General features: G+C 42.9%; 1 protein-coding gene across 2 annotated transcripts in view; it reads right to left on the bottom strand.

The window, feature by feature from the left end:
* UBE3B (ubiquitin protein ligase E3B) overlaps nucleotides 1-23,932 on the bottom strand; it is a 123,024-nt gene that overhangs the window by 75,438 nt on the left and 23,654 nt on the right. The window contains exons 2-5 of one of the 2 annotated variants that reach the window (XM_073582612.1): nucleotides 14,988-15,065; nucleotides 11,635-11,803; nucleotides 10,528-10,648; nucleotides 8,554-8,613 (exon numbers count right to left, since the gene is read on the bottom strand). In XM_073582612.1, coding sequence (XP_073438713.1) covers nucleotides 8,554-8,613; nucleotides 10,528-10,648; nucleotides 11,635-11,795 — 342 coding nt within the window. In that variant the 5' untranslated portion in view covers nucleotides 11,796-11,803; nucleotides 14,988-15,065. The remainder of the gene's footprint in view (nucleotides 1-8,553; nucleotides 8,614-10,527; nucleotides 10,649-11,634; nucleotides 11,804-14,987; nucleotides 15,066-23,932) is intronic. The other variant, XM_073582613.1, reaches the window with a different exon arrangement.

The following is a 23,932-nucleotide window of genomic DNA, read 5'->3' as shown; positions in this document are numbered from 1 at the left end:
CCGGGAGACAGCGGGACGGGAGGACGCGTCGCTGGACAGGTTAGTATAATTATAATGTTTATTATTAATTTTCTGCTTTTTTTTTTTTTACAGCTTCCCTCCGCCCCATCCCATATCTGTAAAGTACGAGTTCAGACGCAAGTTCATGTCATCTCCGGCCCCAAACTCTACAAAAATACTCGGGTGAACCCGCCGATCCCGAACATCGGGGAGGTTTGCCCATCACAAATCACAATTATATAAAAGGTGTGAGGATAAAAAACATTCTCCGTGTGAAACACTGGTGCTTCTTTGCCCTTTGGTGGCTACACTGATCTTCAGGAGTCTAAATGAAAGCAATATATGGGTTGCGTATTTCCTGTGGATTGTTGGCAGCATAATACAGTAACTGATCAGTAGATGAGATTTTTTTAAAAATCTCATCTTCACAAGAAAATCGACCTTTGGTTTGCATTTTGAAATAAGCAGTATGTGAATTCTTTATGAGAATTTTCTTCCTATGCAAAGCATTAGCTGACATCTGCTGCAAACCTGCTGTCAAAAGCAAGGACAAAAAATGAATTTAACACATGGGGACTTGGTTATGGATACACTGTGTGAAATTTTAAACAGGTACGAATAACATCTATTCACTGTGGAATTTCCACAGCGCCAAAAACAGTGAGTTCATTCTAAAAGTACACGCAAAGTTTAGATTAATTTTGAAAAAAATCAAATTCATCCCTTATTTTTCAGTCCATCCCCGAGAATTCAATACAGTAAATGTGATCTATGATTGGTCTTTTCTACACTGTGTGCACAGTTATTAGGCAATTTGTTGTTTTGATGATTAATTTTATTATTATCTAACAACTACTGTGCTGTTAATCAATCCAAATGGTTAATAAGCCTGAATATTTAAGAAAGTAAAAAGTGAGGTTTTGTCTTAGGAGACTATCTATGTGTGCAGAATTATTGGGCAACTATTAGCGTGCAGAATTATTCTGCAACTGAATGTAAATTTTTCCACAATTGTTTATTTTCATCTGTCAAGGTGGAATACTAACCAAGAAACTCAAAATATACAAAAAAATAAATTTCTGAAATTTAAAAAAATATCAGTGACTAATATAGCCACACTTCTTTTCAATAACAGTCACAAGCCTTCCATCCATGGAGTCTGTCTGTTTCTTAATCTATAGACGATCAGTCAGTCTTGGATATTTCTTGGCCCAGTCTTAACATTTCTATTTATGTCTTGCTCAGTGCTGGTTGGCTTTCAGCCTTCCTTATCTTGGCCATGTCTCTGAGCACTGAACACCTTGCACTTTTGGGCCCTCCAGGGAGGGTGCAGGTCTGGAATGGTTCCCTGAAAAATGCCCACAGGAAAATTGCCCACACAGAAAATTGCCCACACAGAAAAAAATTGCCCACATGGAAAATTGCCCACAGAGAAAATTGCTCACACGGAAAATTGCCCGCATGGAATATTGCCAATTGCAGCATCACAAAGTTTAAGATCTATGATTTTTGAGGTGCAAGGTGAGGATGTTCACATGATATGTGATCAACTTGTGATTTACAGTTGATCTAGCACAAAACTGCAAAGATGAAGCTATGTGTTTAGCAGTCTGTCATTATCAGCAATAGATAGATTCTGCTCTCATCTCTTACTGATTCTGCCTTACTCCTCCCACCAGCCCAAAACAGCAGCACATGCAGAACCAGGAGCAGTGTGATCCAGAGGAGCCATCACAAAAGTATCACTGCATTATCTGTGGAGTTACATGGGACTGCAGATCACATCTAATACATTATCATCTCAGTTGGAGCCCACCAAAAGCAGGGTGCTGCTGGCAGAGAGAGTCATTCCTGGAAGCCCAGAAGGCACAGCAGAAAGGTGAGATTCTGCCACTTGAACCACCTTGTGTTCTTGCTAAGAATGTATGTTTTTTGCAGTGGTGTAACTGGAGTCCGATGGGCCCCAGTGCCAAATGTGGACCTGCCCACACACACACACACACGTTGGTCAGATGTATGGGCCCCTGTATTGTTATAAATTCTATAAAGACTTATGAATTGCCCCCTTCATTATGTAGTAAAATGTCCCCCATCCTGGTATATATGCCCATCATCCTGGTGAATATGTCCGCATCCTGGTATATGTCACAATGCTGGTATATATGGTCTCTATCCTGGTATATATGTCCACTTCCTGGTATATATGTCCCCATCCTGGTTTACATGGTCCCCAATCCTACTGTATGTGTCCCCATTCTGCCGTTAATGCATAATTAAAAACAAAAACATTCTACTCTCCTTTCCTCTGCTCCCACGTCGCCCAGTGTCTTTTGTAGCCATTGCTCAGCCCGGCAGCTGACATCGAAGTGTGCGCCTGTAGGTAATAGCAGGTACGCAGGATGCAGTGACGAGACGCGAGACTGAGTTGTACTTTGGGAAGCAACTTTTATAAATTGAAGCCGCTAGGGCTATACTAAACAAAACAAAGTAACAGCAATTGTCCTCGCAAGGACTCAGTACAACCAAACTCTATTAAAGAGAACACGACTAACCCGGCAAAGGCCGGTTACTATAGGGCCGCGGTATGGCCGACTACGGGACCTTATTTCCTACTTATCCGTCCTGACGTCCCTCGGCGTCTCTGATGAAGCTGCTTTGGCTTCGCAGCCGCTGGGCCCAGCTGCTGAAGATTTGGCGTAGTCTTCTGGCACCCCAACGCCCAGGAGGGGTTGGCGCACAACAGGCCCTGAGTGAGTCCTTTGATGAGGTAACCCCCTGTAAAGACAGCGGGGTTCCGCTCGTTAGCGGGTTCAGGGAGACTCCAGTCCCCAAGCAGGGGTGTGTCGCAGTTACCAGGAGTGGCAGTTGGTAGGCCACGTGCACGGCTTGGGGCTGTGCAAAGAGTCTCTCTGTTGATGAGGAGCAGGCCCCATCTGCCGACTGCAGCGGGGTGATGGCAGCTGCGGGCGGTGATGGACAGGCCGCAGCCGCGGGCTGAAGGGGGGTGGCAGCGGGCAGGCCGCAACCGCGGGCTAGAGTGAAGCGGCAGTCTCTTGTCAGTAAGCTCGGCGCCTCCTCCCCGAAGGCCACTGTAAATCTCCCCTCTGCTGCTGGTCTCCTCTCTGGTCACTGTTTGTCGCTCTGGCTCTCTCACGCCCCCACAGTCTCTTGCTCGGTGTCTGCCGTCCTGCTAACTGACTCCCTTGCGCGCTCCCTGCCCCTTTTATACACACCCCTCCCCTTGCTGTCCTGTCACTCTCAGCCGTCCACCTTCCTCCTTCGTTCCCCGGGTACAGTTCCCTTAGGAACCTAGATGGCGGTGTAGTAGAGTGGGCCGGAATGGGGGGTGGTCCCCTACTCACCGCGAACAGACGATAAAGACACGAGACGGAGGCAGATTTTAGGTACAACAGGTCCGAGTTTATTGGCCGTCTTCTTGACAACCTCAGCAATTCACCGCAGTACTTCCACAGCTCTCCGTATTCAGGCCCGGGTACCTGCACTTCTCTTCTGTTGTAGTGACGTTTCTTTACGGCTCAACCACTGGGGCTGCCCTAGGCCTTTCCACCGCCAGCACTTCACCGGTCAGAGGTCGTCGTCAATTTGCTACCGCCCGGGGCCTCGTCTGTTCTGTGGTTCTTCGTGTCGGGGCCACCCCCTGACTTCCCTTCTCCTCAGTCCCCCCAGTTAACCTCTCCAGACAGCACACACTCCGTCACAGACTCCTCTCCTCTTGAGCTCCTCCCAGGACTGGAACTTTCTGGAATCCTCTTGTCCTATTTATAACTTTACCGGTTCCCTATAACTCTGCCCCCCATGACCAACGGTTTCTCTAGCCATAAGCTGCTGTCAAGTCCTGAACTCACACTCTCCCCTGCCATCTTGTGGTCAACTCAAGATACTGCACTCAATCTACACTTTTCCCAGCTGTTTCCCTTGTGTAATTACAAACATACGCCTACAGTGCACAAACCATCCCTTCTTGCTGACAAGTCCGTCCGTCAGGTCACCTTCCCCACACTGGTCCCCTTGGTTCCGACCCAGACACTCTGCGGGGGCCTTCCTCCCTACACGCCATTGTCATGCGCCGTTCCCTGTGGCTTCACCTCCGACATCAGCAACACCGTGCATGTTATCTGGATCTGCATCTTCAGTGAGGACAGAGATCCAGCAGAAGCAGGCACCTGTACCCCTGTGCCTGGTTGTAGCCTTGATCCCTGCGACGACAGTCGTTACACCTCTGTGCCTTTTCTGTTGGTGAACCAATAGTCTTACCAATGTCTGTTCCCCTCACCCTGTGTTGTCTGAGTGGTGTTCTACCCGTGGGGATCGAGTGTGGGCATTAAGTGGGATGAACTCTGGTTCTTGCAGGCTCTCGAAAGACAGCCAGGCCAGCAGACAAGAGCCCCCACCGGTGTGCCTCCATAGTGATGTCACTGACCAACAGAGGACCCGGAAGTGCCAGAGCAGCGCCGCTCTCCCATTGATTTCAGTGGCAGTGAATCGAGCACCTGCACTTCCTTCCCTGTCCACTTATGACTACCGAGAGAATAAGAGTGAACAGATCCTACGTAGTTATGTATCATACACATATACTGCAGGTGTAGGCAGGCATAGGATGAAAGAAAACGCAGAATGGATTTGAATAATGGTCTCTAGGCCCATACACACCACACTGAGCGTGGACGGACAGCTCGTAAGAAAAAAATCTGTACTCTGGGACTAGGTACGAGTGAACCGAACCTATAGAACCCGGAGAAGTAACCTGGGCCCAGAGACCTTTGTTGAAATCCATTCTGCGTTTTCTTTGCTGCCTGTGTTATGCTGTATTGTATTTCAGTGGAGCCCATGGAAGTCACCGGGCTTTCCTTATTGACATTTTGTCACATGTTCCTTCCAGCGCTTCCCCCCCATTGTCTCAAATTGGCAATCCTTTCAGATGACAACGTAGTTCAAGAACCAACAGATCATTATCATGACTCCTGCCCTCAAAAAGCAGAAGCAAATGTGCTTCTGTGCTGCAGAGCATCTCACCTAGAATTCTATATTATTCTCCTGCCCTGCAGAGCATCTCACCTATACCTGTATACCATCCCCCTGTCCTGCAGAGCATTTAACCTATAATTCTATACTATTCTCTGTCCCACAGAGCATCTCACCTATAATTCTATATTATTGTTCTGCCCTGGAGAGCATCCACGTATACTTGCATACTATCCCCCTGCCTGCACTGCAGAGCATTTAATCTATAACTGGATCACCCCCAGGGCTGTGGGATACTCGGTACCGGGCCGGTGTCTTAAAGGGATAGGTCGCGGTGGCGGTGACCCGGTCCGTGGCCCTGGGTGTCCATGTAAAATGGGTGAAATGCAGCTGAATAAAGTTTATAGGTAGATGATTCGTGATGCCACCGGTGGTGCTCGGCAAGGAAGGTGTTAAGCCGATGCTGCGGTGCAGATCCTCTGGGACAGATGGTGGGGCGCAGCAAAGATGTAATAGCTCCCCACAGGCAGAGCTGTAATCCCAGGGCAGTAGTAATAGGTGTTGAGGTAGATGGTGTAGTGTTAGACACAGAGATGTAGCAGTGCTGAGTGGGTTGCAGGAAGAATTCAAAGAACACAACAGAGTGTAGTTTCTTTTACCTTCACTGAAGGTACAGTCCAGGATTCAGATCACAGATGGTACAGGAATTGGTCAGCCTGGAAGCATCTTGGGAATCTCTCTATTCAGATGGGTTGTGTAGTCTCCTTTCTAGCGCTAATCTGAAGTACTTGCAGTTCTCAATTACTCTCAAGTTCCTCTTGCTTGCTGCTACTTGAACTCCACTCGTATAGCAGGCAGCTGTAGCCATCTCTTTCTGGCTCACACACGTTGCTGCTGTAACTACGAGTCTTAGGTGGGAACAGAGCATTTACAGCCTCTTGTTTCTCGGGTTTCTGCTGCAGGATCATTAGTATCCATACAACCTCGGACACCAGGGTCCGGTCAATGCGCTTCAGCTGGGAGTGAGCTTAAATCCAGCTCAATCCTTCCCAGCTCGTCTCTCCACGTCCATACTCTTCCCCCTCTCTGCACGATCTGACTAACTTCCCTTTCCTGGCCACAGAGAGCAGCTCCTCAGCAGTTTGGTTCAAAGCTCCCCCTGCTGGCCTGGAGTGGGAACTGTGCTGTGTGCTGGAATTACCAGATAGAGAGATCCTTCATTGCTTCCAAGCATGACATCACACTCCCTAGGAGGGAGGTAATGCCACTTTGGCGCCACATAATTCTATACTATTCTCTGTCCTGCAGAGCATCTCACCTATAATTCTAGATTATTCTTCTGCCCTGCAGAGATCTCACGTATACCAGCATACTATCCCCTTGTCCTGCAGAATATTTAACCTATAGATCTATGCTATTCTCTGTCTTACATAGCATCTCACCTATAACTCGCTGTTTTCCTGTGGGTATTCATGTCTGTGGGCAATTTTCTGTGGGCATTTTTCACATATCATGTGAACATCCTCACCTTGTACCTCAAATATCATAGATCTGAAACTTTGCGATGCTGCAATTGACAAATTTCTATGTGGGCAATTTTCCATGTGGGCAATATTCCGTGTGGGCAATTTTCCATGTAGGCAATATTCCGTGTGGGCAATTTTCCATGTGGGCAATTTTCTGTGTGGGCAATTTTCCTGTGGGCATTTTTCCTGGTCACCGTCTGGAATATGACAGCCCTGGAGGATAATGGGCTCCTGGTCACTTCACGTTTCATTCTTCTCAAATCTTTGGCAGTTAATGTAAATCTTTTTTTTTTCGACTCTTTTCTGAGACACTCTTCACTAATTGCGGCAAAACATTTGATGGTTCTGTGATCTAGTCTCAATATCTTAGCAATTTCAAGAGTGCTTCATCCCTCTGTAAGACTTAATTTTTGACTTTTCAGTGTCATTTCAGTTTCTGTTTTTTAAGCCCATTTTGCCCAAGGAAAACAAGCTTCCCAATAATTCTGCACACCTTGAAATGGGTGTTTATATCCTTATGATTAAACCTCCCTAATTACACAAATACCCATCACCTGATCTGCGTCATCCAATAAGCAGCCAAGTTTATACAGGCTGGAGTTGGAAAATCTGCATAAATATGGTCAAAATAGTCACTTGTAATAATTGTGCACACAGTGTATCAAGACATAATATCATGTGAAATACTCAACCTTGTCAGGAAATTGGGACTGTCTAACTGGATCTTACATAATGGTCTGTCATAAGGTAGGAGAAGCAGTTGCCTAAAATAGCTCATTGATGTGTATGAGAATCTAGATCTACACTATGGTTGTTAAGGACACTCAAGACTCAAATCCGCTGCCTCCAATCATCAGGACAATTACACAAATGACTGACCAATGATGGACGTGGCCGCGGCTGCTTCAACTACTAGGCCGGTTATTGGGGAACTCACAGTGAGCGTATGGGATATACACCTCTGATTCCAAGGCATAGAATATATGTATATACCCCAGTATAATCACTGCCAACTCCAATCGTTTATACAGGCTGATTGGACACACGTTACAAGGTAGCATATGGCTTCAGTGGTGCAGTTTACAGAGAGAAGAACAGAGCTATTAAATTGTATATATTTAATCTGGAAAGATAGGCAGTGTTTATTAAAAAAAAATATACAAAGATGATACAAAATGGGAACAAAACAATACAGTATATACAATTACATAAAACAAATGGGGATAACTAAAGAAAATTACTAAACTAAATTAGCGGAGGGAGGCACTCTTTAGGAAAACAGACAGGACCTACAGCAAGCTGTACCTTCCAGGACTAACATATGACCAAACCCAAAATCTTCCATTTATTAGATCCAGGTTACATCCACATACCACCCAGTGGTAAGCTCATGTGGCGTCTGGTTGTGGGATGTGCTGTGTCTTTCAGAATTTTATGAGATCCCCAACTTAGAGGATACCTTCGCCCCTGGAGGCCCCAGATGGCAGATATTGTCGTTATATTTAATATTACTTTTATATAGAGATGAATCATGGCCTGGATAGCATCATCCATCGGACCGTTATTAAGTTGGAGGAGTTAGAATGGCCTTATGGTGATGTGAATGGATGTGTTAAGTTCGTCCCTTCGCTATGATGCTAAAAATGTGTCTCCCATAAATATTGGATCAATGCAAACCCCAATATTCATCACTGACCACTTGCTCCAAAAGGTCTGCGATCAGCGATCAGATAAAGCGTATGCCTGGGGAAGCGTACTTCCGGCCTCTGTGTAAATGAATCTCAGTCTTGCTGTCTTTTTTCTAGAACAAATCTCATGTGATCATTAGCTGTTCACTGCAGGAGACCTCTACTTTTATGGAGATTGAAGTGTTATCTCTTCTAACGTCCCCAGTTATAATTAATCCCATATGTTCAGTGTGAGGGTGTTATGTCCCCTCTCTGGAGATGTCTTATGGATTTAAATTTTTCTCCATGACAGTAGTTAACCTCAGTTATACAATGTGCTAAAACAAATATAGGTAACAGCAGAATTCAGTCCATACCTTTGGTTCATTCTCACACTCCATACTGGCTAGGATACAGCGACAAAGTTTTTCAAACCGCTATAAAGACACAAACATTGGATAGGATAATTTAGTGAAGAGTACTTCCTGACCTCCAGGACGTATATTTGTATGGAACCTTTTCTATGATTCTTGGATCTTACAAAAGGATCCTGTTAGAAAATCCATATGCTACATGTTTCAACAATTTAAAATTCAGCTAGGGTCTCTGTGTGATTTTTTTTTTTGTTTTACAGAACATGTCATCAGATTTTCCCCAATGAAACCACCTTGTTGTTATACCTTGCAGTAACTTTATATCATAACGTGTATTTCAGCCCTGTGTATCTAGTAAGGGCTCATTCACATAACTGCATGTTCGGTTTGAGTGCTGTCTGTGAAAACAACGTGCAACACTTGGACCAATGTTGTTCAATGGGTGGGGGCAGATGAGCAATTTTTTCAGTGACAATCTGCATGTGAAAAAAAAATTTCAGCATGTACTAGTTTCTTCTGCACATCAGAAGAAACTCATCCTTTCAACTCTATGGGTGCGCCAAAAAAAAAAAAATCATATATCATACAGAGCCATAGTGTAGCATTCATTTTATACGTATATATTGCAATTCTGTAACAGAAACTATAAATGGTCTTGTAAATTATTAATTCTTGCTGCTGTAACGGATTGCATATGGACTGAACCCGGATGACAAGTGAGAAAAAAAATGGTCAGCGTTTTATGGATGGAGCACTTTCCACGCTGCATGACAATGAGTGGTCTGATGATTGTCTCCTGACCATGCCTGCGAACCTCATTCCTCCACCTCAACCTCTGATTGATGCGGATGACTTCTAATAACTTTAAAACAGGCCCTCTGCACCTACACATATCTTATAAAAAACATTCTGAAGTTGTCTCAAACTTTGATAATGATAATAAGTGACTGAAATCTGAGTTTTATTGCTAAAAAAGCACAAGGCAACTTTTTTCTACTAGATATGTGATGGTGTGAAGGGGTGTTACAATGTGTAGCAGCAATGTGTCACGGTTCCACTACTCAGTGTGTCTGGGATGTGGTTACTGACAGCTCGGCCGTCCAATCGGGTATAGGGGTGTGCTAAAGCTGTCAGTACTTTAACTGACAGCTTGGCCATCCAATCTGGCACAGGGGCGTGCTGAGCTGTCAGTGTGTTGATTGACAGCTCGACTATCCAATCTGAGACTGTGAGGCATCGGCTGCCTCATGTGTTCATTATTCCAGTTAATGGCCATGCTTCTTAACTGAGTTGTGCTTCCCAGAATGCTGCCAGATGTACATTCATCTTGTGAAGTTTGTGCTGTGCTTTACTGTGCCTTGAGTTCTGTATGCTTGATCTGTTGCCTGACCTTGGACTTTGTTCTGACCATCCGCCTGTTTCACTCCTTTAGCTCTGATCCGTTATCCTCCCGGTACTCTGACCTCGGAACGCTACCTGACTATGCTTTTGTCTCTTCCTTCTGTTTATGATGTACCCTCCGGGCTTCTGACTTTGGACTTCTTGACCACTCCGACTCACGGATTGGCCGTGAGAAGCGACTAGCGTCACATTACCACAGAGAACTGAAGATCAGCTTGAATCACTTGACTAGGGTCTGATCTGCAGTACTCAGCAGCTGCCCCTATACATTACACATAGCTACACAGCTCTATACAGTATTTAGATCTGGCTGCCACCAAAGATTATAACAACTGATCCATGGAGGTGCCAGGTGTCAGACCCGTAACAATCTGAAACTGATGAACTATCCAAATATGCCCAAAAAAGACGCTTAACAAATATCTCTACGTGAAACCCAGTTGTAAGATCTGGTGTGCCAAGGTCACAAAACAAATGCCTACTAGAAACCATGTATTTGTAACTATACTAGAAATAAAACAATGAATAATCTGTAAGAAAGTTAAAATAAAAATGTGTTTAAATAATGCCTCTTACCATTTTGTCTACTCGTGTCCTAAATATAAATAAAAGTTTGCGAGCGGTCTTGAATACAGAAAGAGCACTGATCTTGATGGATCCATTCTCAGTACCTTCTAGGAAATCATCTACTTCTTTCCTATTATAAAAAATATATTCAAAAAATAATAAAACATAAGTGAGAAATTTGTAAAATGGGATTAACACCAGAATTTTGTTTCACAAAACTCCCAAAATGCATCAAAAATAAAAATAAACCCAATGTAAACTCAGGTCACTGATCCCGTCACTCCATTTCCAGTGCTGCCCGGTTTTCCCTGACGGTCTCCGTGCTTCCTCTTACAGCCAGACTATCACATGGCCACTAAAGCCAATCACTGGCTGTAGAAGTGACCAATACGACACTGATGTGGCCAGAAATTGACTGAAGTGGTCACATACAGTGGGTACAGAAATTATTCAGACCCCTTTAAATTTTTCACTCTGTTTCATTGCATGTAAAAAGTTCATTTTTTCTCATTAATATACACTCTGCACCCCATCTTGACTGATAAAAAACAAATGTAGAAATTTTTGCAAATTTATTAAAAAAGAAAAACTGAAATAACACATGGTCATAAGTATTCAGACCCTTTGCTCAGACACTCAAGTTACATGCTATCCATTTCCTTGTGATCCTCCTTGAGCTGGTTTTGCTCCTTCATTGGAGTCCAGTTGTGTTTAATTAAAGTCATAGGACTTGATTTGGAAAGGCACACACCTGTCTATATGAGAACTCACACCTCACAGTGCATGTCAGACCAAATGAGAATCATGAGGTCAAAGGAACTAGCCAAGGAGCTCAGAGACAGAAATGTGGCAAGACACAGATCTGGCCAAGGTTACAAAAGAATTTCTGCAGTATTCAAGGTTCCTAAGAGCACAATGGCCTCCATAATCCTTAAATGGAAGAGGTTTTGGACTATAAGATGCACACACTTTTCAACAAGAGTTTTTCTTGCTAAAAAGTGCTCCATATAGTCTGAAAAATATGGTACACTGTATTTTCACCAAATAGCATCTTTAGTATTTTGAGAAGATTAGAAAACATGACATTGGCATGGAAGTCATAATTGCCTTTGTTACCTGATTTCATGTTGCAGTCGGCATCTACAAAGAAATCTTCTGATAAGGGCTTGGATTTTAATTGCAGCTTTTTCTCTTTCTTTCAGGCCTTTCCTTTCCTCACGTGCCTGCCTGGCCTTATCCAGAAACTGGGCCTTTGATATCTGTGTTGCCCCAAACATGCTTTATGCTGGAAAAGGCAAATAAGCCAAAAATATTAACCATGAAATAAATACAACTAACCTACTAGTAAAATAACTTTATGAAACAAGATCAGAAAAAGTTCTTTAATGAGAATCTGACACCACAATTGAGAGACCTGACCTGTTAATATGTCTATTCAAGTTATAGACTGCTTAAAAACGTCCTACCTGTATGTCTCATATTAGATGCCTTGTTTGGGAAAAATCATCTTTTATCACTTTTATATTCCAGGCCACTTGACGTACGCTGCCCCGGAGATAACGCTGCCTCCTCCCCGTCATTATCCTATCTTCCTCTTCCCAAATTGTCACTGTATTCATGTGACGTCAGGTGCGAGGACAGAAATCCTGCGCTTGCGCATTCCGACTGCCGTGGCTCCTCTTCACTGTTCTGTCCTTCTATAGGTATTGAGCTTCACTTTTGTTCTGCGCAGGCGCCGGAGAGTCAATGTAACTTCTGCTCCCGGTGTTCTATGGCATGCAGAAAAGGTGCAAATTACATGCTTACAATGCAGAACCGGAGGAAGGAAGTCTGAAGTTCACCTTTTCTATGCGCTGGAGAACACTGCGAGCAGATGTTAGAATGACTCTGCAGCGCCTGCACAGAACAAAAGTGAAGCCAATGCTCATAGAAGGGCAGATGGTTTTTCCTATATAATATCTCCCACAGTCATATATGGCAGCATATACCAAATAATTGCTCTGGCACGTAAAGAAATTATTACAGTTATGGATATACAGTATCTACCTAATTTTACTTGGTTATTGCAATAAATATATTTACATCTAAAATTCCCTTTCACTACACTCCTATTTAGCCAATCTTTATTTTTATGTTGTTTAAGTCTGCCTTTAATGAGAACATCTTTCAAATCACTACATCTTCTAATGGACATTATCGGTTGTTTGCCAGCAATATCTGCTAAAAGAGGATCACTTTCTATCATATACCAGTTTTTATGGATAATAGATTTAATAATTCTGCTTAAAGGAATATATTGGAAAGATATACCACAAACTTCTTTCTTATTTTATTGCAATTTTGAAACAATTTATTCCGATTTTATTCAAATGCTCTTGGAAAACTTATTAATAACATAGCTGAGATAGTCTCGCTGTAATACTGTATTAAATCCTCAGATTATTGTAAAAAAGTACTATCAGAACTATTAATAAAACACAATCTTAAAAATTGGCCACACCGTAGAGAATTCTTCATGTGAAAAGGATGATAACGATCAAACCTCATTAATGAGTTGGTAGCTGTAGGTTTGCCACACACTTTGTATTGATGACCTCCTCAATAAATTCCATTTGCACATCCAAAAACCCTATGGAGTGGTTTCCAATCTTATTGGTAAATTTCATGTTTACCTTATCGTTGAAATAATTAACAAAATCCTCAAATAATTGTGGGGTGCCATCCCATATCATCAATATAGCGTAAAAAAAGTTTAATGTTAATGGCAAAAGGATTGAGTACATTAAATACTTTACCGAATTGGCCTAGAAAAAAACTGGCAGAAGTTGGTGTCACCGGCGTGCCCATCGCTGTACCAGCGAACACCAAATTGGAAATAATTGTGTACACACCTAATAAAAAAGGTAAAGATTTGTATAGAAAATTGGCACTGACTGAGTATTAGTTTCCCACAGCAGATATCAGACAGCCTGTGTACTGGCATCCTGCTGCTATATGAGACTGTGGGAGATATCATATAGGAAAAACCATCTACACGAACGCATTAGTGAACATGTGCGCTCACTTTCATTGGGAAAAGGCTCTACAAGGTTGATTTCTTATATGAGGCAAACGCATAATAATCATCCAGACTGCATGTGTTTTTTGGGTTTACATTTTGAACCAGTACCAATGGCGGCAATTGACACAATCAATTGCTTAAGAAAGAGATTTATTTCAGTAAAAAAAAAAAAAGACGTTTGGTCTTTTAGGATTAATTTAAGTCCGTTTCTACATGAGTAAGTGTACTAGTGCTGTACCTTTTTAGGAATCTTTTGTTTGATGTCAGTTTTTCTTGTATATGTTTTGTATTGTCAATTGGAGGTGTGACAAATTGGAGGTGTGTTTCCTAATGATGCAAGAGCCTGAAGAAGAGTGTTCAAAGCGGAACATTTGTCACTTGTCTCTCTCATCCAGGTCTACACTCCTCACTCGGTGCTTGAATAAAGTTGCTGTTTTAATGTACCAGTGGTGAGTGCCACTATCTACAATCTATTATGTCTTGTCCATGCTGTATATAGTAACAATCGCATTATACTTTGATTCCCACAGGCTTGGTTTTAAAGGGGTTCCTTTATAGCAGGCACGGTGGTCTTCATCAGACAGGCTTCCGTAACAGACCATCGGTGGGACAGCCAATTGGCGCATAGACTAAAGTGAATTCCTGACGAAGGGTGCGGTTAATGCCACGGTTAGAGACTGGCAGCAGCCTTTCACAAGTTAACAGTCACAGGTCAGCTCGGCTCTACCTGCACATGTTAGAGGCAGATCCTGGCTGTAATAAGTAGTGATTATCCGCAGGGTACGGGGCAGAGTTAGCGTATGACCACACTGCATGCATGTTTGGTGGAGGTTGGGAAGATATCACTCCAAAGACAGAAGGAGGCAAAAATATTCAAAAGAAAATAAACTGAGCTTTTATTCACCATCATGTGGTCCAACTCTGTCTCATGCTGTTACTCCGGTGATTGCACACAGGCTGCAGCAATGACATCACGTATACAGTACAGCAGCCAATCACTGAGCTCAGCAGCCCTGCCGAAGTAGACAACATGGGTCACTGAACTCAGTGATTGGCTGCCGTGCTGTCAACATGATGTCACTGCTGCAGCCATTGGCAAACTCTCTAAAATTGAACTGAACTGCTGGGAGCTGTAATATCGCCTACTCAATCAGGTGGTTGGTGAGATTTGAAAAGTCATCACCGCACTGATCTATTATCGATGGATTAACAGGCCATGAATATTGTGGTTGAGGGGACCCCTTTGATTGGGATTATGAACACTCAGTCAATTATCTTTCTGTGCAAAGAGGTCATGAACAGGCATGGGTCCATATATCTAATAGTCTATAAGTAAAGGGGAGTATCTAATTGAGACAATTCAATAGTGAAATGACCCTTACATCCAAGAAAATAAAAAAAGGCTCACCTTATTGTGTCCTTACTAGTACAATGCTTGTCTTGTGAACCGCATTATGTTTACTGGTGACTGTTAATGATCCAACTTCTAAAACAGATAATAGACTTATAAGAAGGCAAAATTTGCCACAGATTTTTACATAATAATAATAATAGTTAAAAAAAAACAAACAGAAAATGTGACCTCTGCTATATGGATACTTTGGCTGAAGCACTATTTCATCAATAAATATTGACAAGAATCGGTTTATGCTCTTAAAGGAGTCCTCATTTTCATTAATGGTTAAAGAGGTTGTCCACTACTTGGACAACATCTTCTCATACCTCTCACAAAATAACAAAGCCTATAATCACCTCCCATGCCGACGCCATTCCTGAGTGCCGACGCCATTCCTGAGTGTCGGCACTAGCTCACCCCAGGGCTGAGATGCGGTGTTGTGACACGTGACGCCGACGCCCAATCATCGCTGGCATCACTATCTCCGCCTTCGTACAAATTAAGCATGAAGAGGAAGTTAGAGATTAGTTGCAGCCAGGATTTCCTCTTCATGTTCGATTTGTCCAAAGGCGGGGAAAGTTATGCCAACGCTGAATGGGTGTTGTCGTCACGTGCCACAATAAACTCATGGAAACCCCGGGAAAGCGAGTGCTGACTACGTTGGAACGGCGCCGGTATGGGAGAGGAGTATAGGCGTTATTATTTTATAGGAGCCAAACACTTTGATCAAGAAGGGGTTGTACTAGTAGTTGACAACACCTTTAAAATTGCAAGGGGCATGTAAAAACAAGCAACTTTGCAATTTACTTATCAAAAATCCTCCCCCTGCACAAGAACAATGGGTTTTTTAAATTTTTAGTTTGCTGCTCGTTGTCTAGGTTACCAGCCACCTCTTCAAGAAGATCAAACTTTCAAACACCGTTAATAAGCTAACTGGATCCGCTGAGCTTCAGAGGAACACAGTTCGGACCTGTGGTGCTACCATGGCACTGGTCTGTTCTCTCAATCTTCAGAAGTGCACAACCACTAACAAGCAGGAAGCCAGGAGGTAGAGGAACAGTGCCCTCCTGAAGAAGAAAGATGCGCACAACCCTTCATTTTCCAATGTCTAGTGGGCAAGAAAATAAATGTAGGTAACTTTAAAATAACACTTAAATCCCCCTCCCATCTTTTGTTCACATTTCATTTTTATGTGAGCTATCTGATGGGAGTATTCATTAATGTATACACACCTTTAATGGAACTTTTAGGGCAGAGACAGACTGCCGTATTAATCGCATCGTAAAACTTGTACTGGCTGTCGGCTCTCCTGACCTGAGCTTGACAGCTGCATAGTAATCCATCACGCTGTCTTGCTCAGGTCAGGAGAGGTGCTGGCCAGTCCATGCAGTGCGATGCGATTCTCGCACTAGTTATACGGAAGTCTGACTCTGCCCTAAGGCTACATTCCCACGAGTTTTTGGTGTGTTTCTCAATCTGTGTATTTTTGAAAAAATGCAAGTAACCCATTTTATAAGTGCAGAAAATTTGAAACATCAAAAACTCACGAAAAGCTCATTGTGGGAACGTAGCCTTACAGTTTTAGGGTTAATATAAAGATATATGTGGCATGTGTCAGCTATTGTTCTTTTTTTAAATGTATATAATATATATACACAAGAGCCTCTCCTGCTCAGATATACAGCTCTAGCAAAAATTAACCCCTTTCTGCCATCTGACGCACTATCCCATCCATGTGACCTGGGACTTAATTCCCATGGACGGGATAGTACGTCATAGCGATCAGCGGCGCTCCCGGGGGGAGCGCCGCTGATCGCGGCCAGGTGTCAGCTGATTATCACAAATTTCAAAAACTGACCGTCACATCCAAGCATAAGCATAGTGTGAACAGGTGCTTAACCTAGAGTCACCAACTCATATACATTCAAGCAAAAAAGGAAGCACACTAGCGCCAAACCATGCAAACATGAAAAATGAATAATGAATTGCATTACTGCATTAGAAGTATGAAAAATTGAGAAAGTTTAGCGCATAGAATGGCCAAGCCATGTGTACCTGGAAGCCACGTTAAGGCATTTCTCGTTTTCCAGGTCCCTGTCTATGCCAATCCTAAACTCCTAAACTCTTCATCCAATTTTAATGTGGATACCCTCAAATGAAAGCTGAAAGTCTGAACTTCAGCTGCATCTGAATTGTTTTGTTTAAAATTCATTGTGGTAATGTCTAGAACCAAAATTAGAAAAATGTTGTCTCTGTCCAAATATATATGGACCTAACTGTACATCAGGGGCTTTGCAAAGGCGGCATGGCGTCCGATCTCAATTCCAGCCAAAAAAGTAAAATGGCGCTGCTTCCTTTCCGAGCTCTGCCATGCGCCCAAATAGTGGTTTACCCCCACATATAGGGTATCAGCGGACTCAGGACAAATTGCACTATAACTTTTGGGGTCCTGTTACCCTTCGTAAAATAAAAATTGGGGGTGAAAAGATCATTTTTGTGGAGAAAATATGATTTTTTAATTTTACGGCTGTACATTATAAACTTATGTGAAGCCCTTGGGGGTTCAAAGTTTTCACCACATATCTAGATAAGTTCCTTGGGGGGGGGGTCTAGTTTCCAAAATGGTGTCATTTGTGGGGGGTTTCCACTGTTTAGGCACATCAGGGGCTTTCCAAACGCGACATGGCATCCCATCTCAATTCCAGCCAAAAAAGTCAAATGGCGCTGCTTCCCTTCCGAGCTCTGCCATGCACCGAAACAGTGGTTCCCCCCCTCATATCAGGTATCAGCGTACTTAGGACAAATTGCACAATAACTTTTGCAGTCCAATTTCTCCTGTTACCCTTGGTAAAATAAAAAAAATTGGACCTGAAATAATTTTTTTGAGAAAAAAAGTTAAAGGCTCATTTTTTTTTTAAAACATTCAAAAAAATTCCTGTGACGCACCTGAAGGGTTAATAAACTTCTTAAATGTGGTTTTGAGCACCTTGAGGGGTGCAGTTTTTAGAATGTTGTCACTTTTGGGTATTTTCTATCATATAGACCCCTAAAAGTGACTTCAAATCTGATGTGGTCCCTAAAAAAAAATGGTGTTGTAGAAATGAGAAATCGCTGGTCAAATTTTAACCCTTATAACTTCCTAAAGAAAAAAAAAAATTTGGCTCGAAAAATGTTGCTTATTACCGTATTTTTCGGACCATAAGACGCACCCCAATTTTAAGAAGGAAAATAGGTAAAAAAATAATAATGTGTCAAATGGGGGTCCGTCTTACAGTCCGAATTCAGCTTACCTGGGAAGGGATCCGGCACAGGTGGAGGAGTGGTCACAGAGGTCATTCAGTGCTCCAGGCTGGTGTGGTGGTGGCGGCTCTGTGCTGGGGCAGGTGGGCTGTGCTGGGGCAGCTGCGCTGTGTTGGGGCAAGTGGGCTGTGCTGAGGCAAGTGGGCTGTGCTGAGGCAAGTGGGCTGTGCTGAGGCAAGTGGGCTGGGGCAGCTGGGGCAAGTGGGCTGTACTGGGCTGGGGCAAGTGGGCTGTGCTGGGCTGGGGCAAGTGGGCTCTGCGGGGTGAGGGTGGCGGCGGGCTGTGCTCCGGAGCAGGGGTGGCGGCTCCGCCGGCATTTCCTCGCAGCCCAGAGGCCCCCGCACATCCGTTGATGGCTGCCGCCATGTTGTGGTGGCCTCCGGGAACATGGATGCCAGGAAGATGGCTGCCGGTCCGGGGAAGGCGCATGCGCGGGTTCAGATCTCGTCCCGGCAGCCATCAACAGATGTGCGGGGGCCTCCGGGCTGCGAGGAAATGCCGGCGGAGCCACCGCCCCTGCACCGAAGCACAGCCCGCTGCCACCACCGCACCGCAGAGCCCCGCCCGCTGCCACCACCGCACCGCAGAGCCCCGCGGCACCCGCACCAACCTCCAGCCATGATTGGATGTTAGTATATTGCGACCATAAGACGCACCCCCCACTTTCCCCCAAAATTTTTGGGAAAAAAAGTGCGTCTTATGGTCGGAAAAATACGGTAAGTTTTTTGTGTGCCATATCTCTGTGATTTAAGGGCATAAAAATTCAAAGTTGGAAAATTGCAAAATTTTCGCCAAATTTCCGTTTTTTCCACAAATTAACGCAAGTTATATTAATTAAATATTACCACTAACATGAAGTACAATATGTCACGAGAAAAACAATGTCAGAATCACCGGGATCCATGGAAGCTTTCCAGAGTTATTACCTCATAAAGGTACAGTGGTCAGAATTGTAAAAATTGGCCCGGTCATGAACATGCAAACCAACCTTGGGGGTAAAGGGGTTAAGAGACCACTGCACAGTTTTATAAAAATCAGCTTCTCTACATGTCGACAGCCATTCCATTCCAGTGTCATTTGAATTCCAGCCAGAGTAAACCTCATTCTACTTAATGTGCTTCTGATTAGGTGATCACATGAACCAAATCTTATTTAACGAAGGAAAGGATAAAAAACAGTGATGAGCGAGTATACTCGTTGCTCGGGTTTTCGCGAGAATGCTCGGGTGTCCTCCGAGTGTTTTGGCGTGCTCGGAGATTTAGTTTTTGTCGTCTCAGCTGCATGATTTGCGACTGCTAGACAATTTGAATACATGTGTGGAATGCCTGTTTGCTAGGGTGTGTGCACACGCTGCGGATTGATCTGCGGATAAATCCGCAGATAAATCAGCAGGTCTATCACCCCTATCACCCCTACAATGGAGGAGATGGCAAACCGCAGCAAGAATTGACATGTCAATTCTTTCTGCGGATTAGAAACCGCAGCAAATCCGTGCGGAAAAATCCGCACCGTCTGCACTGCGGTTTCCATTTCCCATAGGATATTATGGTACTGTACACCGCAGCAGAAACTGCTGTGGATCCGCAGGGCCAAAACCGCTGCGGATCCTCAGCAGAATCCGCAGCGTGTGCACACACCCTTAGGGAATTCCCACATGTATTCAACCTGTCTACAATTTGCAAATCATGCAGCTGAGACGACGAAAACGAAATCTCCAAGAACGCCAAAATACTCGGAGTTCACCCGAGCAACGAGTATACTCGCTCATCACTATTGATTTCTGAACTCTTCCTGAGTTAAAACATTAGTATTGTTGTTTCCTAAATGTTTATGAACTTGTTTTCTTAGCATTATTTGAGGTCTGCAAGCACTGCATTTTATTGTTATTCTGACCATTTCTCATTTTCTCAAAATAAATACAAAATTTATTGCCTGGAAATTCGAAGACATGTTGTCAGTAGTTTATAGAATAAAAGAATAAAAGACAATTTACATTTTACTCAAAAATCTCTTTATATGAAACTGAATGTATGTATGTATGTATGTGTGTATCACCAACCAATCACAAAGCATCTTTCATTTCACCGGAGCTGTTCAAAAGAAGCTGAGCTGTGACTGGTTGCTATGAGGAACAGTTTTCCTTGCAACCAATCACTAAGCATCTCTCATTTCACCAGAGTTGGTTAAAAGAGGCTGAGCTGTGATTGGTTGCTATGAGCAAGTTTTCCCACTTGACAACACCTCAGCAGACACTGACATGGTGGGAGAAATATAGCATCCCCAGGAACATAAGCTCCCAGCCATTGTCTGACACCCAGAAAGGAGCAGAGCACAAGACAGAAATAAATCCCCCCTCCCGTGGATCATTGGTATGCAAGTTAGGGCAAATCCACTCTGTGCTTTGGTACTGACCCCAGGCCTTTCTTAAAGGGATCTCCGGTATGGAAGGCAGGACAAATCCATCCAGTACTTTGGTTCTGACTCCAGTCCTCTCTTAAAGGGATCCCCGGTATGGAAGTCAGGGCAACAGCCTTCAAATGCTCTGGTACTGACCCCAGGCTCTCTTTAAGGGATCTCCTGTACGGAAGTTAGGGTAAATCCCTCAGCGCTCTGATTGTCACCCCAGGCTTCTATAAAAGGGATCATTGGTATGCAAGTCAGGGGAAATCCACTTAGCACTCTGGTTCTGACGCCAGGCCTCTCTTAACCCCTTCACTACCAAGGGTGGTTTGGACGTTAACTCCCAGGCCAATTTTTACAATTCTGACCACTGTCCTTTTATGAGGCCATAACTCTGGAACGCTTCCATGGATCCCGGTGATTCTGACATTGTTTTCTCGTGACATATTGTACTTCATGTTTGTGGTAAAATTTCATTCATATAACTTGCGTTTGTGAAAAAAACGGAAATTTGGCCAAAATTTTGAAAATTTCGCAATTTTCCAACTTTGAATTTTTATGCCCTTAAATCACAGAGATGTGGCACATAAAAAACTTAATAAGTAACATTTCCCACATGTTTACTTTACATCAGCACAATTTTGAAACCAAAATTTTTTTTTGTCAGGAAGTTATAAGGGTTAAAAGTTGACCAGCAATTTCTCATTTTTGCAACACCATTTTGTTTTTACGTACCACATCACATTTGAAGTCACTTTGAAGGGTCTATATGATAGAAAATACCGAAAAGTGACACCATTCTAAAAACTGCACCCCTTAAGGTGCTCAAAACCACATTCAAGGAGTTTACTAACCCTTCAGGTGCTTCACAGGAATTTTTTGAATATTTAAAAAAAATGAACATTTAACTTTTTTTCACAAAAAAAAAATACTTCAGGTTCAATTTTTTTTATTTTACCAAGGGCAACAGGAGAAATTGGACTGCAAAAGTTATTGTGCAATTTGTCCTGAGTACGCTGATACCTGATATGTGGGGGGAACCACTGTTTCCGCGCATGGCAGAGCTCAGAAGGGAAGGAGTGCCGTTTGACTTTTACAATGCAAAATTGGCTGGAATTCAGATCGGACGCCATGTCACGTTTGGAGAGCCCCTGATGTACCTAAACAGTGGAAACCCCCCACAAGTGACCCCAATTTAGGAAACTAGACCCCCCAAGCAACTTATCTAGATATGTGGTGAGAACTTTGAACCCACAAGGGCTTCACAGAAGTTTATAACGTACAGCCGTACAATTAAAAAATCATATTTTTTCCACAAAATGATCTTTTCACCCCCAATTTTTATTTTCCCAAGGGTAACAGGACCCTAAAAGTTATTGTGCAATTTGTCCTGAGTACGCCGATACCCCATATGTGGGTGTAAACGACTATTTGGGCGCATCGCAGAGCTCGGAAGGGAAGCAGCGCCATTTTACTTTTTTGGCTGGAATTGTCGCGTTTGGAAAGCCCCTGATGTACCAAAACAGTGGAATCCCCCCACAAATGACACCATTTTGGAAACTAGACCCCCCAAGGAACTTATCCAGATGTGTGGTGAGAACTTTGAACCCCCAAGTGCTTCACAGAAATTTATAACGCCCAGGCGTGAAAATAAAAAAATCATATTTTTTTTCCACAAAAATGATATTTTTGCCCCCAATTTTTTATTTTCCTAAGGGCAACAGGAGAAATAGGACCCCAAAAGTTGTTTTTCAAATTGTCCTGAGTAGGCTGATACCCCATATGAGGGGGTAAAACACTGTTTGGTTGCAAGGCAGAGCTTGGAAGGGAAGGAGCACCATTTGACTTTTTTCAACGCAGAATTGGCTGGAATTGAGATCAGACGCCATGTTGCGTTTGGAGAGCACCTGAAGTGCCCAAACAGTGGAAACCCCCAATTCTAACTCCAACCCTAACCCCAACACACCCCTAACCCTAGCCCTAACCCTAATAGGAAAATGGAAATAAATACATTTTTTAAATTTTATTTTTCCCTAACTAAGGGGGTGATAACGGGCGGTTTGATTTATTATTTATAGCTGGTATTTATATTTGGCAGCTGTCACATGCTAAAAGACGCTTTTTATTGTAAAAATAGTTTTTGCATCACCACATTTTGAGAGCTATAATTTTTCCATATTTTGACCCACCGAGTCATGTGAGGTCTTATTTTTTGCGGGACGAGTTGACGTTTTTATTGGTACCATGTTCGGGCATGTGACACTTTTTGATCGCTTTTTATTTCGTTTTTTGGGACGCAGAATTTACAAAAGCCAGCGTTTCATGAATTTCTTTTGGGGGGTGCGTTTACGCCGTTCCGCGTGCGATAAAATTGATAAAGCGGTTTTCTTCTTCGGGTCAGTACGGTTACAGCCATACCTCATTTATGTTTTTTTTTATGTTTTGGCGCTTTTATGCGATGAAAACAATTTTATATAAAAAATAATTATTTTTGCATCGCTTTACTCTGCGAGCTATAACTTTTTTATTTTTTCGCTGATGATGCTGTATGACGGTTCGTTTTTTGCGGGACAAGATGACGTTTTCAGTGGTACCATGGATATTTATATGTGTCTTTTTGATTGCGCGTTATTGCACTTTTTGTTCGGCGGTATGATAATAAATCATTATTTTTTGCTTCGTTTTTTATTTTTTAAGGGGTTCGCTTAAGGGGTTAACTAATGGGACAGTTTTATAGGGCGGGTAGTTACGGACGCGGCGATACCAAATATGTGTACTTCTACTATTTTGGGGTTTTTTTATTTCCAAAAAATGAATTTATTGGGGAATTTTTTTTTTTTTTTTAATTTATTTAGCGATTTTTTTTTAACCCCTTCACTACCAAGGGTGGTTTGCACGTTAACTCCCGGGCCAATTTTTACAATTCTGACCACTGTACCTTTATGAGGTCATAACTCTGGAAGTCTTTCATGGATCCTGGTGATTCTGACATTGTTTTCTCGTGACATATTGTACTTCATGGTAGTGGTAAAATTGCATTCAAATAACTTGCATTTATTTGTGAAAAAAAACGGAAATTTGGCGAAAATTTTGAAAATTTCGCAATTTTCCAACTTTGAATTTTTATGCCCTTAAATCACAGCGATACGGCACACAAAAAACTTAATACATAACATTTCCCACATGTTTACTTTACATCAGCACAATTTTGGAACCAAAATTTTTTTTTGTTAGGAAGTTATAAGGGTTAAAAATTG

The sequence above is a fragment of the Dendrobates tinctorius genome, unplaced genomic scaffold (genome assembly GCF_039654945.1).
Source record: "Dendrobates tinctorius isolate UK_male_01 unplaced genomic scaffold, ASM3965494v1 ptg000073l, whole genome shotgun sequence".
NCBI classification, from domain to species: domain Eukaryota; kingdom Metazoa; phylum Chordata; class Amphibia; order Anura; family Dendrobatidae; genus Dendrobates; species Dendrobates tinctorius.
Note: the sequence above shows the minus strand (reverse complement) of the source record. Positions and strands in the feature narration are given on the sequence as shown.